Below are 22,948 nucleotides of genomic sequence, written 5' to 3' on the forward strand. Positions count from 1 at the left end.
TCGCTGCCGCGAGCCGCATCCGCAGTGTCCCATGTGTCTCTCTTGTCTTCTCCCAGAGTCTGAAGGAAGGCCTGACCGTGCAAGAACGCCTGAAGCTTTTTGAATCCAGGGACTTGAAGAAAGACTAGTTCTCCCCGCTCCGCTTCGCCACGCGCACCGCCCAGCTTGCGGCAGCCCGAGCACCAGCACCGTCTGTCTCTCGCTCCTCGCGACTGTCCTTGCTGTCGTCCGCCTTGGCGCTCCTGACGAGACCGAGCTCCGCGGGGGCTCCCCCGCCACCTCGCAGCTCCTTTCCCTGCTTTGTGAGACGCTTCAGAGACTCGGAGAGGGACAGGAAGGGATGGGCTGGGTTTTTTTTGTTTTTTTTTCTTTTCCCTCTTCAGCGCTTGTAGGAGAATCCTTCCTTTACTGTAAACCATTACACTAAGTGTCAGTATTAAGGCTCAGTAGCCTATTAATAAGCTAGCTCTGTCGTACCAACTGTTTTGGTATAAAAGCAGGGCCTGGGTGGTATAGGCCATACCTTGCTCTTACTGCTGTCGAGAGCCCCAGTGCTCAGAGCACGCCAGGAGCCTAATCTAACCGTCGATCTTCGCTGCGTTGCTTGCACCTACGAGGGGGGAAAGCCTGGGGAAGGTGTCGGGGAGCGCAGGCCGGCAGCCGGGAGGTGCAACACTGACATCCCGCTGGGAAAGGATGGAAGAAACGACTCTCCTGCCCCGGGGCTGTGCCGTATCCTGAGCGTAGGTGTGAGCGAAGCCTCCTGCGCTTCGGGCTCTTTCCTCGTGGTTCTGCTTAGGGAGTCAGTTACTCACGTGCAGCCTGAGGGCTGCCCCCTTGGCCGTGTTGGTGTCTCCTGTCTCTCCGGTACCGGGTCGGAGATAACGTGTTGCTGGGATGGAGTCGAGAGGGCCCTTTCTCGCCTCGGTGTGATCGAGCCCAGCAATCTTTCTGCTGTTACTCCCCTCCTCTCACTGAGTCCCGTGTATCCTACGGTCTGTGCGCATGTGAAACTCCCTTTTCCTAGTCCAAGGAGGAAAGTAGAGTAGAAAGTAGAACCAATACTGACTGACAAGGCACAGTGTTCAGTGCATATAATGCTCCTTTTTTTATCGGCTTCTTGAACTCGACTCTTCTTGTCAGCAGGGCAGCTCCTATTTTAATTCTTTAATCTTTTCCGAAATAAAAATCTGAAAACCTGTATGTGCTTCAGACCTTCTCCGTCATAATGGTTTTCTTATTTAAAACATACCACTTTTTTAGCAAAGTGAGGTCAATAAACCAATACCAGAATTGAATGGAGAGACCTGGTAGCAATAGCTGTGCCCCAGGGGCAGCCTGGCACCGCAGTCTTCCTCGAGGATCTGCAGCCTCCGCTTTGCAGCAGCAGGACTGCATGGGCACTGGGGCTTAATCCCGGGTTAGCACGAGCAATTCACTGCTTCTCTCCATGAAGAGCCAGCTCTGCCTCGCTGAGCACAGGGAATCTGCCCGCGGCCGGGCCCGGCGCTGCTTGCCCTGGCCGGGAGCAGTGTTGAGATGCTCTTCCAGTGCATTAGGTTTCCAAGCTAATTTAGCCACTGGGCAACCCACAACACGTCTCTTGTGCTCTTAAAAATATCTACTAACCTTTGCGTGGAGCTAAGCTTCCTCCTGTCTTTCAGGTGCTCGAAGTGCGGTTTAAGCAGGCAGATCCGTGCGTGTTTGTGGCTGATGTGGGATGCTCGGGTAGGACAGGGCAGGATCTGCGCTCGGGAAGTTCTCGCTACCAGCGCTGGAACTGGTAGGAGCCGGGAGCGGCACGATGGTGCTGAGTAGCTTTTCCTTCTCCTCCATCCTGTGATCCGTGCTGCCTTTCCCCTCCTCCTGTCCCGCGTGTCTGTTGGGATACGGTCACGGGGAGAAGCTGCTCGTCCCCAGCTTCGCTCCCAAGTTAGCCAGCCCCAAAGTGTAAAATCAACCATGGGACTCACTGCTCTCACCACGCTCATCTTTTATCCAGCAACGGTTTAAAGCACAGACTTTACTGATAGATGATCTTGGCACGGCTCAGCAATGGCTTTCTGCAGCCACAGCACAGGGTCCTGCTGCCCTTGCAGCCAAGGGGGACTAGACGGACTCTTCTAACTCGTTTCTTTCCCACTTTCTCAGACACCTCCAATTTGCTGGTTGTGCTCAAGGGCTACTCCTGGAAAATGCCAAAGCTCTGGCACCACCATGTGCATCATTTCGCTCCTTTCTGGCATCTTGGGTCTTTCCTGACTTAAGTGAGAGGTCTGATTCTTCTGCATAACCCTGCAGTTGCACCTAGGATGTGTGTTGGAGTCCCAGTTCCAGCAGCAGTTGGGAGCATAACACTTCAGTGGGATCTACTGGCAGGTAAAGGCAATGTTGTCTTTGAATTACACTAGGGACAAGCAGCACAGCCTGCAGGACCAGCAGAGATGTCAGTGCTGTGACCCAGGCTTCTTAATTCCTACTATGGCTTGGGTGAAAAGGTGAATCAACCCTTTCTTATATCCCCTAGAAAATCTTGCTCTCTTTTGCTTACTGCATTTGCTCAGGAGCACTTACTTTCAGCAGGAGGCCCAAAGGTTGCTATCCTTTTGCATATTGGTGGTATGGAAGAGACAGGCTCAGGGCCCTGGTAGTGCAGGTTGGGGCCACCAAGTCTTGAGACTCTCCAAAGGGAGATTTTTGTTCTCTTTCCTGTTCTATACTCTATCAAGAAGTTCCTCTTGCAGCTTAATCCGGGACTAGCCATGGATCCTGCCTTGATCCTTATTTCCTCATGTAGAGAATGGATTTGGTAAGTGGAGGGCACATTTGGTGTGAGGACACGGATGCAGAAACAGGCTGATGTGACACGAGAGTGACGCAGAGCCTGGCTACCGAGTTAGAGCTGCCGGGAGCTCTGCGCCTCGAGGACCGGGCCACGTGCTCCGGAAAACAGGCGGTCCAGTGGGGCCTTCAAGGTCCTCATCTTTTGTCTTGCCATGTGTAAATACATTACTACGAAAGAAAAAATAAAAATAAGGGTGAGCGCGGGCAAAAAGACACTGCAGTGTAATAGCAAAGTAGAAGCACTTAGATGTTAGTGCAAGAAGGCAGAAGAAGGTGCAATTAAAATGCAAGGGATAGCGAGCTGTGTAAAGCACGTTGGTACTGAAGCAAAGGAGGTTCCAGGGCTTGGGCTAGAAAGACTTTCTGCTTGTGCCCCTGCTCAAAATTGCCCTGTGAAGGGAGGCTATGAGGGTTTAGTCTTGTGAATACACATTAAAAAAAAAAAACACCACAAGCTTAAAAAATAAAGAACAAAGATACCCAGGAACACTTGCAAAGAAGAGAACACATATAGGTTTTTCTCTTTTCCTGTATATACACACGTATGCTACGCAAGAGGTCGTAAAAAAAGTTCTGGTCCACTTGGATCAATTCTTCACTTGAGGAAATGCACACAATATTTTGACTCTCGGATGAGCCACTGATGGGAGATGTGGCACAAGCAAGGCTGACACTGGAATTTTTTCATTTCCTTTCTTCCATCCTAGTTTGTGTTTATCTTCTTATCATACAGAAAATGCGAGTCCTCTCGTAGCCCACATCTTAATGGGGTCCCTGAATCATCTGTAAAAGAAGTTGAAGGTGGTTAGGACTTCTCTACAAACAGGCTCAGAGCCCGAGGGCTCAGCTAGTCAAAATTTTGCCTTTAGGGAACTTTTAATTAATGCCAGTTGGCCAACTTCTCTGGACCTCCAAACGACTGATATAGGCTGAACAGATGGGCAAGTTCACTGAGAAAAAAATAATGGGCACCACCAGCAGCTATAGCCAAAAAAAAAAGGTGTGTTACAAGAATGAGGAAACTGCAGAGCCGCGCGCAGTGTGCGAAGGAACTAGAGGGACCATCCTCTGGCAATTATTTTCATGGCTTTTTTGCAATGTGTGACCATCCAAAGCAATTATTTTTATTGCTTAACTTGCTATTTGAAGATACTTACCACTAAGCAAAGGGGTCTTTTAGGAGCAGGGTGGTGGGGTGTCCCTGTTAAGAGCAGCCATCTCCATGGGGATTAGGCTTCTTTGGAAAGGAAGGTTAAATGGAAACCGCAGCCCCTGCTGCGCAGCAGCCAAGGTCCCGCGCGGTGTCCGGAGCCACGGAGCAGCACCCCTCCAGATGTGTCCAGATGTGTCCAGATGTGCACGGCACTGGCGCTCGGGTCTGGAGGGCACAGAAAAGCCGTGTGAGGAGGAAGAGGCCGCGGGATGAGCAAGGCTTCGCTATGGACGTTTGCAGGCTGGATTCCAAGTCTCATTCCTCACTCTGCTACCGGAGCGCTTCTCCGAAGTGCAAGGCAGGACCTTACCCGCCTGCTTTACACTAGAGAACCAGCAGGTCCAGTAAAGGCAGCCAGAAACTGAAATATTCCTGCAGAGAGAAGAGAGCAGTGCTTAAAAAAGAAATCTGGGAAACTTTTTTTTCTTTAGTTATCCAATCTCTTCTCTCTGCTCCAGGCCTCAGCCGTATTATTCAAGATAGGAGGAATCGGTGGCTCTTTGCGTTAGCAAGTGCATGGAGAGCGGGGAGGAAGGCAGGGCGAGGGCACCTGCTGTGTGAAACGGGGCCCGTCCTTCTCGTGGGTGTTTTGCTTCACACGCTGCTCAAGGGCACAGTAAACACCCGTGGGTAATGGAAAACGCAAGCTGCTGCACTGCACGCAACTACACTACTGCTGATACTGAAATGCGAGGGTTAGGAAAACCCGAGCGCAACGAAGCTACAGATATATACACCCGATTGCTTCTAAATATTTTGCTTTCTTTTGCATATTTTTTTCTTACCCTTTGCACCCTCTCTCCCTGAAACAGACCAAGTCCTTTTTAAATGTGACCTTTTCTTTGCTCACACGTAAAAGCAGCCGATTTTTATTCATTTGCTTCAAGACTAAACTTGTGTGCTGATTTGCAAGCCAGGAAAAAGCTATTTCTTCCCTTCTGTAATAGAAGTTGACTGGAATGCATTTAAGCAGCTCCCCCCAGCATTGTAAAATGTGTCACTTTTGTAAGAACTATATACTTGATTGGATTCCACTAGTCCTTTGCATTTTTTTGTGGTTCATATAAAGTACTTAGTTTGTTGTGAACACTTAAGCACATGCACGCTCAGTGTAGCTTGCCTTTCCTCTGTAATTTTTTCCATTTTTTTTAAGAAAGCTTTGTTATTCTTCTCTTTAAAAAATAATTTAAAACCTGTATAGTATTCAAAGCACGCAATGTAAATATTTATTACTTGGAAATTAGTGGAGGGTTCTCTTTTGTGACTAAGTTGTGTTTTTGATTTTTAAATCTTGTTCTAATACAGATGTCCCACTTGGGGGGGGGGTGGAAGAGGAGCACCGAGTGTAACATGTTGAACCCACCCTCTCTTTCCTGATAGAATATTTGTTTTTGATGACTGTTATAAATATCTTTTCAAACATTTTCTGCTGACCTATCCCTTTAGTTTTGACAATACCTGTCCAAAGACCGTGTACAGTCTGTTTGAGAACTGTAACCCTACTGCGCTATAAACTTGTTTTTCTTTTCCATTGAGGATTCAGTGATCTTGTGTGTGACAGAGGCATTAACAAACTGCTAGGGGTGGAAGAGTAGTGGTAGCTGCTCCGTGCTGGAGCAGATGAGCTGTCCTTGCAGTCACTGAGGCCAGTGGCAGTGAGTGACACGAGGTCCCCAAATGCCAGGGCCTGGTGTGAGGTGGTGCAGCCCCCGCGCTGAGGCTGCTCTAAGGCTGCCTGGGTTGACGCGGGACCTTCAGCTCCCGGCTGTGCAGATACACATTGTACAACAGCTTGGAAGTTTCCTGTAACTTACACTATGCGTGAGCAACCCTCTGATTACAACTTAATACAATGTAGTTACTACTGAGTTGAACTTCTGTGGTCCTAGCACTGTAATGCAGCCGTGTCTCGCAAGAGGAGGCAGAAGCGACGCGGGACGCGGCGCCTGGGACCGGCTCCGGTGCTGCTCCTGCCTCCCTCTGCGCTCGGAGGCTACTGAAAGCCACCGAAACCTGCTGAGCCAGTCCGGGTGGTACCGACCCAACTAATCCAGCTGGCCATGAGCTAGTAAATAATTAGTGCAATTACAAACGGTAATTTTCTCATTTTTCTTGCTTTCTTCACATGATTAATGTGTGCTGAATGTGAGGAGAAAACCAACTTTTTGTTCTAAGCTAGGCAGAGCAAAGTAAGTTGTAAAACACTAAAGCCTATGGTAAGTAGGGACTAGATAAGAGTGCTTTAGTCCTTGACTCCTATTCACCTTTCGGGACCTGGCGTTTCGGGATGTCTTGAGATTTTAAAGAAACTTCTTTTGAAGGGAGAGAGAAGGAAACTTTGCATGTCTTGGGTGGTAACTGAAGTCACACTGGAGATACAGGTACTACTAGTCGGGCTTCCTTCCCCAGCCTCACCAGAGCTGAAGGCTTCTTGCTCCTGTTCTGAACGCACTTTCCACCAATGACCGAACTGAGTCGGAAGGAGATTCGTTCTGGGTTAAAGCAGGGCCACACATCGAGCTCTACCATACGTCTCACAAAAGCCTCTGCCCTCTCCCACTCCTCACGGGAATGCAAAAAGGAACTGGGAGCGCTAGGAAGGCTGAGCTGCAGGGTGGGTTTTTCCGAGGCGGCGCTGCCACCTCCAATGTGACTGAGCGGCGAGGGCTGGTGCAGAAAGTGCCGAGATCTCGATGCAGGTGAGGGCTGCAGCGGCTGCTCTGATGTGGGAGAAGCTGCTGGGTCCCACGCAGACACCACCACAGCATGGCGAGGAGAAAGAGGAGCTCTCAGTTGGTCCAAAATCCGGTTGCTGCGTAGGTCTGAGCAGCTTCTCTTCAGGGGAGGCTTCCACAGAACCAGCCTCGTCCAGGAAAAGAGGCATCAAACTTGGTTCATTTCCCTCTGCGGAAATGCACACTTGAGACTCCTGTTTCTAAGTATGTGCAGGATCTTTTCTCCTTCCCCTCTCCCTTCCACTCCATTTTATTTCAGTGCTTTTTTAAGAGCCACTGCTCCTGATCAACTGTTCACTGTAATAGAAACCACGTCACGTTTTGCCACAGTGTTTATTCCTTACAAAACCTTTTGTGACATGCCAGGTTCCCCTGGATGTAGCTGATCATTTTTATTTTGTAAATATAATTACCTAACTTTACATAAACTATATCGTAATAAACTATTTTTGCACCACTCTTTGCATGCTGTGTAGTGAGGTATTTGTTTTGACGAGGATGTTACACAAAAAAAACGAAGGAATAGAGCCTGAAACTGAGTTAGTTACTTGAGTTACTTGCTCCTATGGTCGTAGTTAAGAAAGAAAATGCAGTAAATAGCATATCTATCTCACCTCCCTTTTAAGAGCAGTAAAATGTTTAAAGTAGTGTAAAGCTAATGCTGCTGTAGTAGCTTTACTAGGGAATGGACTTTCTCAGCTTCTTCCATAGTTGCTAAGTAATAGCAACAGGCATTTCCCTCACCCCATTTTTTCCCTATAATCAGTGGCAGTTATTCTTTGCACCCCAAATAACACCTCAGTATAAGCAGCTACTGGAATTTCTAATAATTTGAATCTTTGAAACTACCACCTTACAAGGACTGCCTGAAGCACAGAAAACATAAGATGCTGTTGAGCTTTTCTGTGAGAATGACAGATTTAATAGGGCTATTCACAGCACTACAGTAGCAAGTAATGGTGGTAACACAGTGTTTTAGAGAGATTTTGAGCACTTAAAATAACTTTATATTCAGTATAATATAATTCTTATACAGACACTTGAATATTTAGAAGTTTCAAAATTCTCATCAAGTTTACACCCACCTTAAAGAGATTCTTTAACCCCAAATAAATTATTTCTGTAATATATTTAGCACAGCAGGATTTGTAGGAAGTTGCTATATCTTTTACTAAACCACTAATACAGATGTGGAGAAACGAATGCTCCAAATTTGGATGGTCAAATTTGTCCATTGCTTTCCAACTGTATCAATAGTGTAACAATAATATTACCTCTCCTTATAAAATTCCTTCTGTCACGACCTTAAAACATCACAGCCTAAATACAACATTCCTGCTTTCTCTCATGCATATTTAAAAACATGTTTAATGTTCTGCTCCCTCTGCTGGCAAAGACACAGTAACGTGTTCCCAAAAAGGGGCCCTCAGTTAATTACCAGTACAGTAACAACAGAGCTCTGAAATGCAAGATAAAATGAAGTTGACAAATGTCCAACAATGAATTAGTCTGATTAAGAATAATATCAACTTTACTCTCTTTAAGGACAAAACAGTAAGTGAGAAAACAGTCAACCCCAAAAGGAAATGCACAACCCCAAAAGAAAACATTCTCACCCAGCAAAACGCGCTGCCTCCCTGTTGCAGATGCCTTTGGGCCAGGACCGGAGCTGTTCGAGCACCCGTGACTCCTTCCTTCTTCACGCTGCTCACTTGTCACCGTCCCCCATCCTTCTGCTACCTTCAAGCGTCCCCCAGATCCCTGATCAGGATCAGGGAATCCTGTCGCCAGCACAGATCGGGCTTCCCTCCACAGTGTCCTGGAAATCAGTGACCAAACTACAGCCGCATCTGCCTTTAGGGCAAGGCTGGCTGCTCCTAACAAGGTTTATCTGGTTGTTCTCCAGAAACTTCCCTACGCTTTCTGACTAGCAGATGAGCTGGTGTCAATGTGCAGTCTGTCACGCTGGGCCTTTACTAGTCTTAAATAAAAGGCAAATCTTCTGTAGCAATTAACACTCAATATCTATTTTTAAATTCTATCTTCATACTTTCCACAAAACCCTATTTAGAAACTTTCAATAGATAATGCTAACAAAAAAAAAAAAAAAAAAAGATAACAAAGTTGCTTAATCTGTCTAAAGGAACTCTACCTTTGTTCACAGTCCTCTTAATTCTTCTAGCAACGCAGAAGAGCCATTGGTGGAAAAAAACATTCCACAGTAGCACAGGCTGGTGAATGTTGGCTTCACTGCTGAAATATCAAGCACCAAGCAAATGTTACTTCCTTTTCTCCGGGCACAGCACTGAGACCAATTTCTGAACTCTCTCTGTACATTTCTATCACAGCAATCCTCACGAAAGAGCTCGGCAAACTGGAGTGATGCTCCTTCCTTGTGCAGTGCATCTGTGACACCTTAGGGCAGGAGGCACTTCCACTTCTGCAGAGGAGCTAAATTATGGCCAAATGGATCATATGTTCATGTCTATATGTAATAATAAAATCCATGAATAACATTTGTTACGTACTCCTCCAACTCTGGGAGGCGACTTACTCTTTGTTTTTTTTGGAAAAAAATGTATAGTTGATGGGGTTGTATTCCTCCCAAATCCTTTCAAACTCGGCCAGAAAAGGCTTCACATACTCTGCGTCCTCCACGATCAGCACATTCTCCCGGTTGTTCTGGATGGCCTGGGTGGTCCAGTTGAGGGAGCCCGTGATGAGCATCTTCTTGTCCACGATAGCGAATTTGTGGTGCATGAAGCCATCCTCCTGGTCATGACGTACCGGGATCCCTATAAAGACACAGAAACCTTCTCAGGGTTTCCTCTTCAGAGGCACAACCCAACGCTGTGGCAACTCTTCCCCCACTCCTTTGACTACTCCAAAAGGGTCTTTTTTTTTGTCTTAAGAGTGCATATAAACAACATGCCGGGAACTGAAGCTGAAGGCGTCAGTCAAGCGGCCAGTTTTACCTTACAGGAGCCACCCAAGTGCCTACGTGGCTGCCAAGAGGACAAATGGCCGCGAGGGGCCACGCGCTGACCCTGCTGTCACGCAGCCACCACGGTGCCCGCTCCCCATCCACGCCGGGCCGCCCTCCCGGGGTCCCTCATCCCCGTGCCTCACCGGCGTGCCGGAGGAGGCCGATCTGGGAGCCGTTGAGGGCCATGTACTGCGCGTCGGTGACGACGCGGACGCGCACGCCCCGGCGGTGCAGCAGCTGCACGGCGCGGCCCAGCTGCGGGCTGGAGAAGGCGAAGAGGCAGATCTCCAGCGAGCGGCGGGCCGAGAGCAGGCGGCGCAGGAGGTGGTTGAGCGAGCAGTCGCCGTGGGGCAGCGGGCAGCGGCAGGAGGCGGCGGCGGCCACCTCGCCCAGCAGCGCCTCGGTGCACGTCACGCGCGAGGGGAAGAAGAGCACCTCGCGCACGCGGCGCCGCCGCCGCCGCCACGCCGCCGCCAGCGCCTCGAGGGCCAACGCTGCCGCCAGCGCCGCCAGCGCCAGGCCCGCCCGGCGGCCGCCCGACGACGGCCACATGGCGCCCGCCGCGGTGCCTAATGGCGGCCGCCGCCGCCGCCTTTCCCGCCTGCAGGGGTCACCGGCGGCCGCGCATGCGCAGGGCCGCCGCGGGCGCCGGCGCTGAGGCGAGGCCGCCGCGGCTCTCGGGCCGTCCCTTCCCCGTCACCGCCGCGTTACACGCGCGGCCGGGCCGGCCCCGACCCGCTGCGGACATCGTCCTTTCGAGCTGTTCCCGGCGAGGGAGGGGGGACGGGGTCGAGCGAACCACGGCAAAATGGACGCCACGGTGCCCGTGGGGTTCGTGTGTGCGTGCTCAGCACACACGGAGAAGCAGCTTTTCAGGGATAAAGAAACCTCCTCCTGCCCTCTGCGTCTCCGAGATGTAGCGTGAGGTGGTGAAAGACAGCTGCAGATAATTAAGTTCCACCGAGCGCAGCCTGCGCGTTGCAGCTAGCAGCAGCGCTGACGTGAGTGCCCACAGCCTAATCCCGGGGCTGCAGGAACGTGCCTGGACAGTGAGTGGTAATCCCGAGCACAGATCTGTTCTGGCAGGCGAGCACAGCTGCTCTCGGGCTACCCAGGCACCTTGTGTTCACAGATCTCAGCAACCTTCCCTTGTTCCCCGTGGAGATTTTGTAAGCATTAATTTTCCAGACCCTGGCTGATGGTGGTATCAGGGGTTCTCTGGTCTTGAATATCACATCGTGCCTTAACCTTAATTATGACAGAATTCTGAAGTGGACCTGAACTCCTTTCACATAGATGAAGTAGTAGATGCCAGGAACAATCTTGGTCCACCCCTGGGCACAGCATCATCTGCAACATTAAACTAAAGAAGTATTTTTGAGGAATGTGTCACTCCCTCCTCATGGCAGCCCCCACAGGGATGACTTTCCTGCTACTATAAATTCTACCTCAACACTCCCTCTTTTCCTAATTACTTCTGCCACTTAATTTGCTAGTAAAGGGCTTTATTTGTTCCTCAGTAGTAGCCCTAGCATGGGAGAAACAATATATATATATATATTATTAACAGCTTTCTCCCCTATGGCTACAGCTTGGTGCCTCTCCTGGCTCCTGTTTCCTTATGATATTTGAGGAAATGCAAACCTTTTTGTGACTCTTAAGTTAAATGAGTAACTGGTTCTTGAAATGACAGAGTAATGCTTACCTCTAAGTGTGTTTGAATATATTATAAACGTACCTGAGCATCTCTTGCAATATATTACTTTCTTACACACATGGGGCAAGTTAAGAGGAAAAGACCTGTTAAATTCTGTAAATTACATTTAGGCTAAAATGCAGAGATTATCCTGTGGAGTGAGTGTTGCTTTCCCCAACACATCCCAAAATACAGACACACATACACACACTTAATTAACTATTACATCAAGACAAAACTAGGCTTTATCCATTTTACAAAAATAGTTCTTAATAAGATTTAATGCCTGTCTCCATTTTACAGATGTTCCAGACAAAATATGCAGGTAGCTTTTATACATAAGAACAGAACAAGTTGGAACATCCTCTCTGAGCTCGTCTTGTTTGAATGAGTGTAGTAGGTCACCTAGGTAAAACCTGCCTGTAACTTGTTAAAAACATCCACGTTAATGTCAAGTTTTCCCAACAATGATCCAGGAAAAAAAAAAAAGACTTCACAACAAAAACAGTAATTCCTTACAATACAGTTAAGGAACAGCTGTTTAGGTAATAATAATAAAATGCACCAATGTTGTCATGAACCTAGTAAGCATTCAAAATAGTTAACATAAGGTTATATAGCAATGGAGCACTGATAGGTTAGATCTTTCCTGTTTTAAGTTAATTAGGAAGCTAGAAAATTATATCTTAAGAAAATTATTTCTGAAGATAGAAGAGTACCAGAGACCGTACCCTTGAGAGGTTATTTTCATTGGATGTTCTGCATCCACAGGCAAAACAAGGTATTTTAGCCTCTGGAGAGAAAAGCAGACTGCATTTTGAGACATCCTGTCTTACAATTCTCCCTCCCAAACAAGATTTACAAAGCAAATGCCAAAACTGCCTCAAGTTAAGATATAAATAAATAAACTGGAGTGGTATGACTCCAACAAGATACTCTTGACTTATGCTACAACGGAAAATAGTCTTCTTCATAACTCTGAGCATTGAGTTATTTTAAATATTTTACATGTGATCCAAGCTCTGCAACTTGTCATTTATTTTTGGTTCTTCTTCTCCCAGACCTTTAGAACATATGAGGGATTCAGAGAGATTAGTTATATCCATTTCCAGAAGTTCCAGAGGTTGTCACAGGTATCTGAGTCTTGCCAAGGAAATCTTAAACTGAGGTCTACTGCCGTAGTATAGTACTTAGTGATGACTGAATGAGATTTTAATTAACTCAAGCTGTTAAAATTCAGCATGTTGCTGAATTTTAGTCTCGCGTTTGCAGGTCTAGATTTAGAGTTGAATTTCAGAAAAGACAGCAGCATTATTTATTAGCACTTACAAGTCCAGTCTCACAGCAATTAAGGAAAGACTCAAGTCACTCTTCAAGTTAGTCCACAAGAACAGTGAGGAATTTCCACCGTGCACCTAACGCGCGCCGCGGGCTCGGCAGCGATTGCTCCGCGTTCCCAGCGCTATCCAAGGGCAGCAAGCGAGGCCGGGCAGCCCTTAGTTCCGGGACTCCGAAGAGGTTGGGCTGCGAACTGTTGACATCAGGTGGGACTTGTACGTCTTGCTCAGGCCCGTCATCCAGAACTTGAGAAGCTTGACGTTGTCCTCCTCTGCAGCTCCCAGAATGCTCAACAGTTTTTGGGTGTCCTCTTTGGGTCTGCTGTCCACTTTGGTGAATTTAAAGAGGACCTTCACTTTGCTGCAGAAACAAGAAATTTCCTGTCACTATTACAACAGACCTGCACGTATCAAATTGAGCAGTGTGAGCAGAATGAGTGGTAGCATCCACTGGTGTCTACAGCAGCTAAATGTGAATAAAAGCTTTATATATTCCAAGGAAACTATTTTCACGCTTTAAAAATGAGAAAGCTGGGTGGGAAAGGAGTACAAAAAAGGGGAAATTAGTAACTATTTTCACTAGCAATGCTCCTAAGTCTAGTGTGTTTTTTTTCATTCCAGTGAAAAGTTAAATGATTAACTGGGACGAGTGGGAATCTTCCCTGGGAGGCACATTTAGCATCCATCTGGCCAAGTCAATGTTCAAATCCCAACAGTTCATGAATTATTTCACCTGAACTGCTCGCATCTTTGAAATGTAGTGCCTGAGGGTACAACCATGACATCTGTTTGGCATGTTGTCTTCACTAGAATGTAGCGTACGTTGACAGGCTTATACACATTTGCATACTTAATCGTCCTGATCTATATAAGGCAGGCAAGTATTGTCATGCAGGTATCTTACACATACATGAACTGAAGCATAAAGGCCGAGAACCAAAGAAAGTCCAAAAGGTAAATTAGTCTAGGGTGGAACTCTCACTCTTAGCTCCCAGCAGTGGAGTTTACAATTATCAAGACTAAAGTGAAAGTTAACTGCCTACAAATTTGTCCTTTACTCTGGAAAAAAAGTCATTTGGGGATTCAGGCTGAGGCTGTTTCATTAAAAACAATGCAGTTGCACTTACTTCATCCACTCTTCCTTTAGGCAAACAAGGCACTGATCCACAACATCTACGGACAGGTTCTGGTTGGTCAGAGCAGCTTCAATTTTGTTTAAGATGGTAGGGCCAACTACAAGAACAGGAGGACAAAAAGGGTGAGAAAAAGGACTTGGAAATTACAGATTATCCACTGCATCTTTACTACTAATCATTGGCAAGGACTGATGCATTGATTTATTCTATAATCTATATGTATGTTTGTTCCACCCCTTAATCTGTTCCAGAGCACTGATTTGCACTCATTTTTCACTAGTACTTCCACCTGATTATTATTTCTACATGCAGAAGGCTATGCTATCAATAACAGCACAATTTCAACACAAGGTGAAAAGATAGCCTCCCTTGATTTAATTTCCATGGAAGAGGAGTTCAAGATCATCCCACCAAGGAAAAAAAATCTGATCCAAGAAGTAAAACAAGATTTTACTCTTTAAAGAATATGAGAACATATACACACACACAGGTTCAGGGGTCTTTGTTTTATTCAGACCCCCTGTTAAATGAAAGTTGCTTAGATTCTGTTTTATCTAGTCTCAAACCAAAAGCTAGTAGAAATGCAGGAGTTTCCTATAACATGAAAAAAAAAAATCTTCATTTTCGTATAAAATCTCTTTTCATTCGGCAAGTATGCACCCTGTCTGACTATCCATCAAATAACTAACTTGCAGCTGGCCCGTACCTGTAAATGAGTTTTCCTTTTATTTTTGTGTATCTGTGTCTGAATGTCGATACAGTTGCATTTGACATCAAAAAAGATGATGTTTTCAAAGCACCCACCTCGATCTGCAGCAACAGGGCTACCGCTGGTGACAACAAACTCGTATTTGTTGAGGGACTGCTCATCCTCGAAGAGAGTTGGGTAGAGGTTTGTCCGGGTAGCAGCGCGAACCTCCACTAGGACTGCAAACTCTAGAGCAACAAAAGTCCAGAAAAACATCAACTGAAATAGCCCAGATTCTAAAAATGCAGCTACGTGCTTGCTCCAAGAAAGCTCAACTTGAGCAGCTTCTTGGTCCAGCAATCACCTTTGCTCATTAGGAACCAGTACAGTCAGCTACAGTGTTATCAGCACTGCCAGCAGATACCACACCAGTGGCACTAGTTTTAGTCCATGCAGTGTTGTTGTATGGCAGAAAGACTCAAAATAAACAAATAAATGAGAGAAAAAAAAAAAAAAGCCTTAGACACAAGATGGTAGGGAAAAAGAGGTTTCTGCAACAGATCCTTACCAGAGGATAGTATGTGGGATGGGATTTGTACATGGGGGCTAAGCCCGAGGAAGTTGCAGCGATACGCCTCTTCGTACTGGTCACTGTAGGGGATGATCCGCACGCAGCCGACAGGCAGCATGGTCTAGAGAAGGAAGGAGAAGTGTCAAGAGAAACACTGGAAATAAGCCAGTAAAGCATGATTTTCTCCCTGATTTGCAGGGCCAGTCAAGGCTTCTGAGCACCACTAATGAAGATTCAGCTGATTTGGGGGATCAGAGGTATCTTAATCAGCTTGGAAAACTATGCAGCTGCTACACAGAAGACAAAATGACTTTTTTTTTTTTTAAAATACATAATTTAGAATACATTCTCCATCAGATTACATGTTACAGGTGGACCATTATGAACGCTTGACTACTAAAGAAATATGTGTAAAAACAGGTAGCCAAGAAGCAATGAAAAAAGTTCCTACCCGTAGCACCTCAAAAGCTGACTGCACAAGATCCATGTCTCGAGCTTTCCAGATGACCTGGTTCCCCATCAGCACATGCCAAGCCAGCATGCGGAATGCTGATGCTCCAAGAACCTGAAACAAAACCATTCTGCATTGGTAACAAAGATTAGTGAAATCACTAGTCCATTTGTTGGCCAAGTTAGTGGGTTTGGTATAATGGCCACACACCCATTTGGAGTAGGACTACGCTTCTATTAGATGGTAACAACTTTCAAGCATTTCTCTGATCTGGGTCATGGAAGATGAAACAATATTCCTAGACAAACCTACACACGCACAAAGTTGCAGTACAGGGCGGCACACTGATACCTTCAAATATTCCAACAGAAGGAGACTAAAGAGATAAAATAGTATAAAAATCAAAAACATGGGATTTTATCTGCCAGAAGCATTCAGAAAAATAAGACGGTGAGAAAGGGACTGTGCAACAAATGCACTGAACCTTCTCCCTCAGGCAACTAGAAGAACTGAAGAAAAACTAAATCTGCACAGAACTATTTGTTTGGTTTGCACATTATTTATTTATTTTTTCCTCTCCATCACTTTTATTGTAAGAAAATAAAACTTGGCTTTGAAAGTGCTGCACAATCTCTGTTACTAGATTTTTGTCATTGCTCCTGGGAACAGGACAACTGCACAATTTGACAGAAATCATATGATGACCTCCCATGTGATCATTAGAGGTCCAACAGAAAAGGACGATGATCTCAGAGACAAGGAGAGTCATCAGGGACACAGTTAACACTGTCGCTAGCTTTCAAATATCAAACTGTTTCATGTTTGTTTGTTGACTCAACTAACTAGCAAGGCAAAAGCAGATAGCAGAAAGAACCAGGGCAGAAGGCAAGTACAGAATGTAGGAAAAAAATATAGATATGATTAAAAGACCTTAACAGGAGAACAAGAGGTTATTACTTTTGAATCCAGCAGACATCAGAGCGTGAGTTTACTTCTCTCACCTGTCTCATGTGCCTGAGGGAACGAAAGACAGACAACCTTCTGTGAGCCACATTCCAGCTGTTGCAATCTGGGATCAGAGATGTTTCAGGTGGACATTTAGATACTTCCTGCCCTTCCAGAACATCTGTCTGGGCAGAAGGCTTCTCTTCTTCCTCAGAACCATCCCATCCTTCTGACTCTTCTTTCAGATCTAGATTAAAAATAATAATAATAATAATAGTAAGGCAGAGTGGTCATAAAAATTGCTACTCTCCAGGAATGTGAGCTGTCTCGGAAGTGCCTACACACCCTGCAGCCAACTGCTTTTGGCTAGAAGTGGGGAGAAACAGTTCAGATACAATTATACTTCTTTCTTCAGGTCTATCTGTTATTAATACTAGTATTTTCAGTTACTGTGTTTCTGTGTTTCATACTTCAGATGCAAGATAACCTGCATAGAATTTTCACCTACAGAATACCTCTCTTCTTTTGATGAGTTATGCATTCCCTATTCTTCCTTTGAAGCTCATGACTGAAGTTTTCTAAATTCTAGTCTAAGTGGATTACAAAAATAATTCAGTGCAAGAAAAAAAAAAAAAGTATAATCATTTAATTTTAGAAATTTTGTGAAAAAAATGACAGAGGAAAAAGTTTCATATCTTGTGACTATAAATTCTCCCGGGCACAGCCATTCTTTGGAAGGGCCAACCCAGGCGCCCAGAATGATGCATCACTGCTACCGAAGTGAAACAACATATGTGTGTACAGAGAGTCTATGAGGCCAAGGGACTTGATTTCACATTTGTGACAAGAGTTATCTGCATATAGGAGAACACACCAGCTACTGCATGGACCACCGTAAAGGGGAAGTCAGTTAGATGGTTACACCTAAGATGCTGATGAAAGGAGTTGATGTTTCACCATACACGTTGTTCTCAAAGGCTCTTCCAGCTCTGGAAACTTTGGTCTCACCTGCAAGTTTTTCCATCTGAACAAGGGTGTCTTCTGTGGGTGCTCCCTCTAGAAGCTTCTCTGTAAGTCTGCTGCCACAAGCTTTCAAAAGCCTGGAAACGTTGATTAAAAAAAAAAAAAAAAAAGAGAGGAGGGCTCATTAAGCCTGCTTGCTGGATACAAAACTCTTGGTGCAATGAGCTTAACAAAAAATCTGATCACTACCCCTCCATGGTTCCTTTCAACACTTCTCAGTGCTTTCTTCTGCGTGTAACCATCAGTGCTTCTCACAGCTACTGCCACACAGTCACTCTAAGGGCTATCATTTTGCAATTACCTTGTGCAACACTTATCCCCCATCCAAGTCACATGCCAGTGTTGCAACCCTCTCTGTGGCATCTTTCCAGGGAAGTCTGATGAGCAAGTCAGGCATGGAACAATGTGCTGTGGAATCTCACGGACACACTACCGTGCCAAATGCTACATCTCTCTGTGAGCTGTGTAACACAACACAAGGGCACCTCCAGGTGAACAGCTGCTGTACTTCAAGTGTGAATCCCAGGTCCAAGACTGGAGCCGGGAATGTCTTTTCTTGCTTTCTTCCATACTATGTTCCATACTGCAGAGCCATTCCATTTAGATGGACATGGTTTCCATTAGCAACCACATTAAGAGATTTACTTCATAACGAGAGAACTTTCTGCCCTAAAAACACCAGAAGGCTGCTGTCTTTCTAAGCTAAACTCCCTCTCACTCAGGGACTACTCTACAAAGCTCAACTTCCTAATTGAGGAACAGCCACCTGGACACTCTGGACACTCACTTCATGTTTCTACCATTTCAGAAGATAAGAATTTTCTGTTCTTGGAGGAATCATAGAAGCCAGAAACGTTAAAGGCATTACCAAGCAAAAGAAGTATGCAAACATGCCCACAGGTTTTCGTCGTTGGTGAGCGACGTTAAGGAGCGAGCGGCATTCCCATTCCGCTGGTGCAGGAAGGGAGTGAATGCCGTGTTCATCCGCTGGGCACGCTGAGGGCACCCGTACTGCTCTGCTTCAAACACCTGTGGCACAAAATAAAATGCTTAAGAAAACCCAAGGCAAAAGAGCACATCACATATAGTCGCTCAAATGACACTGGAAAGAGAGAGGAGAGGAAAATCTTATTCGCAAACTGACTAAAATTATGATCAAGCAACACCCATGCTTCCCAAAATGTTCTTCACAATTTTGGATACTAGGATTTCTAAGGGTGCTGTGAATTGAATTTCGGGCTGTGAAAAATGGACCACTGGTTTAAATCGACTTGAAGTCTGTTCCTCCTCTCCTACACCCAGATACAAGACTCTCCTCTTGTCCCTTGATGTCGACGTTAACGAGCTTCCTGCCTGCAGTGACCTGGATTAGCTTTCTGATTCACCTGCAAACCAACTACCATAAAGTTTTAGTAAATCTGAGCCAAGCTCACTCCCTGCACTGACTGACCTTGAGCGCTTTGCCTTGAAGCTCATCAATGATGCCTCTGATTTTTCCCAACAAGAAAGGCCAGGAGTTGATGAGATAGATCCGGTCCATCATGATGGTGATGATGCTGTACCAGCGCTGGAAGCCACGAGCCAGGCTGTCTTTGATAAAGAAGGTGTGGCTGAACACAAAGCCATGCTGTTCATCTCCAAAAAAAATAGGACCTTCCCGTCCTGGGCAGACCTGGAAAGGAGGGACACATACACCAAACTGATCCAGCACGTCATACAAACCTGCTTGAACGAAGTTTCCTGCTCTTTAATACTCCCTGCTTCCTGGTTTTTCTCAGAAAGGAAAAAAAAATGCATAGGAACAGAAACAATAAAGGGAAATTTCTATGATCACAAGGAGAAAGGAAGACATCCCCAAGGATATCAAAGATCAGCCTTAAAAATTCCCACTAGTCCTGGAATGAACAGATTCCTGTGTCTTTCTTTCCACCTCCATTCCTTCCTTTTTTTCCAGGCTGCACAGAGTGGCTAAGCAAAGCAATATCCTGGATTCAAAGCAATGCATAAGCCCAAAGAGGGGGTTTCTGCCTGCACTCCAAGCCAGTTACCTCACAACTCAGGCTGCGGACGCAGGCCTGACGCACGATACTGAAGAGCTGCGGGTGGTTGGGGTGTTGGTGACTGACGTACTTGATTGAAGTCTCTTTGTCATGGCTGACATAACCGGGATGTCCTCCTGCAAGAGAGCGGCAACCCTGAAGACAGAAAAGCAAAATCCAACCGTAAATGACTACACAACTACCTAAGGTTTCCAAAGGCCTCTGCGTTTTCCCTTCTTAAGGTGAAGAAGGGATATTTACATTTACAGGTGCAAATGCAAACATTAATTAAGAGCAAGCTAGGCACGGGATGCTTGAGGCAAGGTCAGAGCTTGAATGCAGCTCCTCAATTAGCATTCGATGGGCTGTGTTTCCTCAGGTATTTTTATTACTGGTAGTCACACACAAATACAAGCGCAGGTCACATGTTTGTTTTTTTTCCCTCCTAAGCAATGCAATTTGCACTGCAGAACCCACGAGGCCTGCAGTTTAGCAAGAGGTCACCAATGCCTGCACAAACACACACTTGCCTCACACATGTCCGACTTCTTCGGCCCTGGGCTGCTGGAGTCGGCGCTGGCGCCTTCCGCTGGGCTGTGCGAGCGGATCCTGCTGCTCATCTGGATGCCGCCTTCCTCCTCCTCCGCCTGCTCATTCTGCCCCGCGATGTCCCCGCTGCTGGCGCCCTGGGGAAGCGGCGAATGTAGAACCTCGGTACAGAAGAGGGTGCGAGGACCGTGCAGCTCGCAGAAGTGGCAGAGGGCGACGATGGCGTTCATAGTGAGAGCTCAGCACGCAGGCCAGGCCTCCTAGAAGGCAGGGAGGCAGCAAACAGCATCAGCAAAACAGAAATTAAAGCACCCCATAGACCCATCGAGCACAAGCCCTGCTGCACTCTCCTCAAGACCGTGGGGTTAAGCCCAGCTCAAGGGACTTTGCGCTCAGTTCATTTTTTCCAGGTGTAAGGAGCGAATGGCACCAGCAGCAGCTTGAAGGGGTTTTTCCCTGTGCCTCAGCACAGCCTTGGCCCCAAGGCCCCCACAGGACGGGCCCAATTGGGGCCACCACAGCCACCCCTGGGTGCCAGGCCCACGTAGGGAAGCAGGGCCCGGCTACTCACAGGGTACCAGACCCGCACCGGGGAAGCGGGGCCCAGGGCAGAGCCGGCCCCACCGACCCCCTCACCGGCACCGGCCTCCCCTCAGCTGCGAGCGGGCCCGGCCGCCCAGGCCTCGAGGGGGTGACGCCGATGCCCCGGGGCGCGGACACCTCAGGGCGCGACGACGAAGCCACCCACAGAGCCGAGGCGCCTCAGGCGCGGCCCGGGTCTCCCGGGCCGGGTTCCCCCCGCGGCCAGTCCCGGTCCCAGTCCCGATCCCGCACCCCGCTCACCGCCGCTCCGGGCGCGCCTGACACACCGCCCGCCTGCACCACCCCTGCGCGGCGGCGGGGGGGAAGGAAAGGGGAACATAGCTCGCCCATTCCGCCCGGGCCACCGGCGAGGAGCGGGACGGGGCCGCAGCGACGGCGGCTCCGAGCTGCGGTAACGGAGCCGAGACCCGCGCGCCGCTTCCACGAGGGCCTTCCCGGCCTGTCCCATCCCCCCTACGGTGCGGCAGTGGTTCGGTCCAAGGCCGCCCTGTTCATAGGCGTTGGGCAGAACCACACCCTAAAAATAGGGGGGGAATCTATTGCAGCACATTCCCTTCCCTCTCCGCCCCCGGACGCTCTCCGCGCGGGCCACAGGCAACGAAGTGCTTCCAAACCTGGGACCAGACAGGGACGAGCCGCTTCCTGCCAGCACCGCAGGCACCGGGCCCTGAGCCGGCCCCGCTTCCCCCCTCCTGGGGCAGATGGTGCAGTCCAAGGGTGGGTCACATGACGGCCGCCCCTCGGGGCGGGGAGGTTGGATCGCGCATGCGTCCTGATCAGAGCTGCAGGGCGGGGGGCGCCTGAGCTGCGCCGGTTTGGGGCAGATTTACGACTTTCTGCATTAAATATTACCTTTGATCCCCCTTCCTTTGTCACAACGAACACAAATACATCTAGAAACGAACCCAGGCCTTTCCAAGAGTCCCACGCTGAAGGAAGGAAGCGGCTCCCTTGTGGTAAAAGGAATGAGCCCATTTTAGTCTCATCCCCTCTCAGTCCTTTCCAGCATCCTTAGGTCAGCATTTATCCCCTGGAAAAATGAAAAAGGTGACCCCCACATTCTAGGGGTTGTAATTTTCTCTTCAGGCTTCAAAATAAGCAGTTGTTGGCTTCCCTTCTTCCTTTTAGTTACAGGTCATCCTTAGACTACCTAAGCCTTTCTCCATGTAATATCAGAGAGCCAGAGCATTTTTGGAAACAGGGCTAAGATACATACAGGGTTGTATTATTCCCACAAGAAGAAAAATATCAAAAATTTAAAACAAGAAAGAAAGAAAAAAACCTATATTTTAACCCTGTGTGGAGTAGACCCTGTATTTCTGCAGTTTAAAGCCTCAGAATCAGTGTGCTGCCCCGTGGAGGGGTGCCCTTGGATCCCAGTACTGTGCCTGGATTTGAAATTTTCACTTCTGTTGGGAAAAAAGACACTCAGATGGTCAATGAGATCAATGCGGATCATGCTACGAGAGATGAGATTTGAATCGAAACAGACCCCACTTGCAGCAAATGCTTGATCCCGAGTCCATCTCATGCCCTAGCCCATCTTGGGCCGGGGCCAGCAGCAGGTCTCTGTAAGGACATACTGCACACTCGTGCCCAAGCAATCTGCTATTTCTACTAGAGATGCACCAGGAAACCCCCAAAAAGCTACTGCCAGAGCTCACACATCTGTCCCCAAGACATTGTCCCCAACAGACAATGAGTGTCCCCCTCCAGCCAACCGTAATCACTTGCCCTGAGAAGCAACAAGACCAAGAGATGCCCCCAAAAGCCCAATAAGACAGACCTGCCCTCTCGTTCTTTCAGACCAGCCATTTAAGACAAATTAAGAAGAATTGCTCGTTTGTTATCTTTATTTTCCAATAGTACATTTGAACAACGTCTCAGGTCTACCCTCCTCAGCCAGTTTGGCCATGCAGAAGATAATTCCTATGTTATACAGAAAACCTGTGAAAACAACACACAAAACGAGTGGCAGGGGATTTGTATAGGATCAGGCAGCTTGAGTTAGGGAAAAGTGTGTGGCGCAATGGCACCATTGCAGTTGCATTAGCAAAGATCACTAGTTAGAGCTCCCCAGGGGCACAAAGACAGGAGAGGTGGTTGCAGACAAGCAGCTTCAAGGCATTTAA

At 47.4% G+C, this 22,948-nt stretch overlaps 3 protein-coding genes across 9 annotated transcripts in view; 1 reads left to right on the forward strand and 2 right to left on the reverse strand.

Moving 5' to 3' along the window:
* MPRIP (myosin phosphatase Rho interacting protein) overlaps positions 1-243 on the forward strand; it is an 81,173-nt gene extending 80,930 nt beyond the window's left edge. For all 7 annotated transcript variants that reach the window (XM_088527765.1, XM_088527766.1, XM_088527768.1 and 4 more), the window contains one exon: positions 57-243. In XM_088527765.1, coding sequence (XP_088383891.1) covers positions 57-128 — 72 coding nt within the window. In that variant the 3' untranslated portion in view covers positions 129-243. The remainder of the gene's footprint in view (positions 1-56) is intronic.
* A 9,087-nt stretch (positions 244-9,330) lies between these two features.
* PLD6 (phospholipase D family member 6) lies at positions 9,331-10,353 on the reverse strand. The gene is made up of 2 exons (XM_088527829.1): positions 9,922-10,353; positions 9,331-9,587 (listed from the first exon to the last, which is right to left on the reverse strand). The coding sequence occupies exons 1-2, from the start codon at positions 10,328-10,330 to the stop codon at positions 9,343-9,345; spliced, it is 654 nt and encodes a 217-aa protein (XP_088383955.1). The 5' UTR covers positions 10,331-10,353; the 3' UTR covers positions 9,331-9,342.
* A 1,336-nt stretch (positions 10,354-11,689) lies between these two features.
* Positions 11,690-21,107, reverse strand: FLCN (folliculin). The gene is made up of 12 exons (XM_088527760.1): positions 21,057-21,107; positions 20,195-20,473; positions 19,674-19,820; positions 19,076-19,297; positions 18,494-18,654; positions 17,611-17,702; positions 16,659-16,849; positions 15,658-15,771; positions 15,204-15,327; positions 14,752-14,883; positions 13,939-14,044; positions 11,690-13,172 (listed from the first exon to the last, which is right to left on the reverse strand). Exons 2-12 carry the CDS (start codon positions 20,441-20,443, stop codon positions 12,971-12,973), a joined length of 1,740 nt encoding a protein of 579 aa, XP_088383886.1. The 5' UTR covers positions 20,444-20,473; positions 21,057-21,107; the 3' UTR covers positions 11,690-12,970.
* Positions 21,108-22,948: the final 1,841 nt, after the last annotated feature.

The sequence above is a fragment of the Tinamus guttatus genome, unplaced genomic scaffold, assembly GCF_059628265.1.
Source record: "Tinamus guttatus ecotype Peru unplaced genomic scaffold, ASM5962826v1 Tinamus_guttatus_pri_ptg000291l, whole genome shotgun sequence".
In the NCBI taxonomy this organism is placed as follows: Eukaryota; Metazoa; Chordata; class Aves; order Tinamiformes; family Tinamidae; genus Tinamus; species Tinamus guttatus.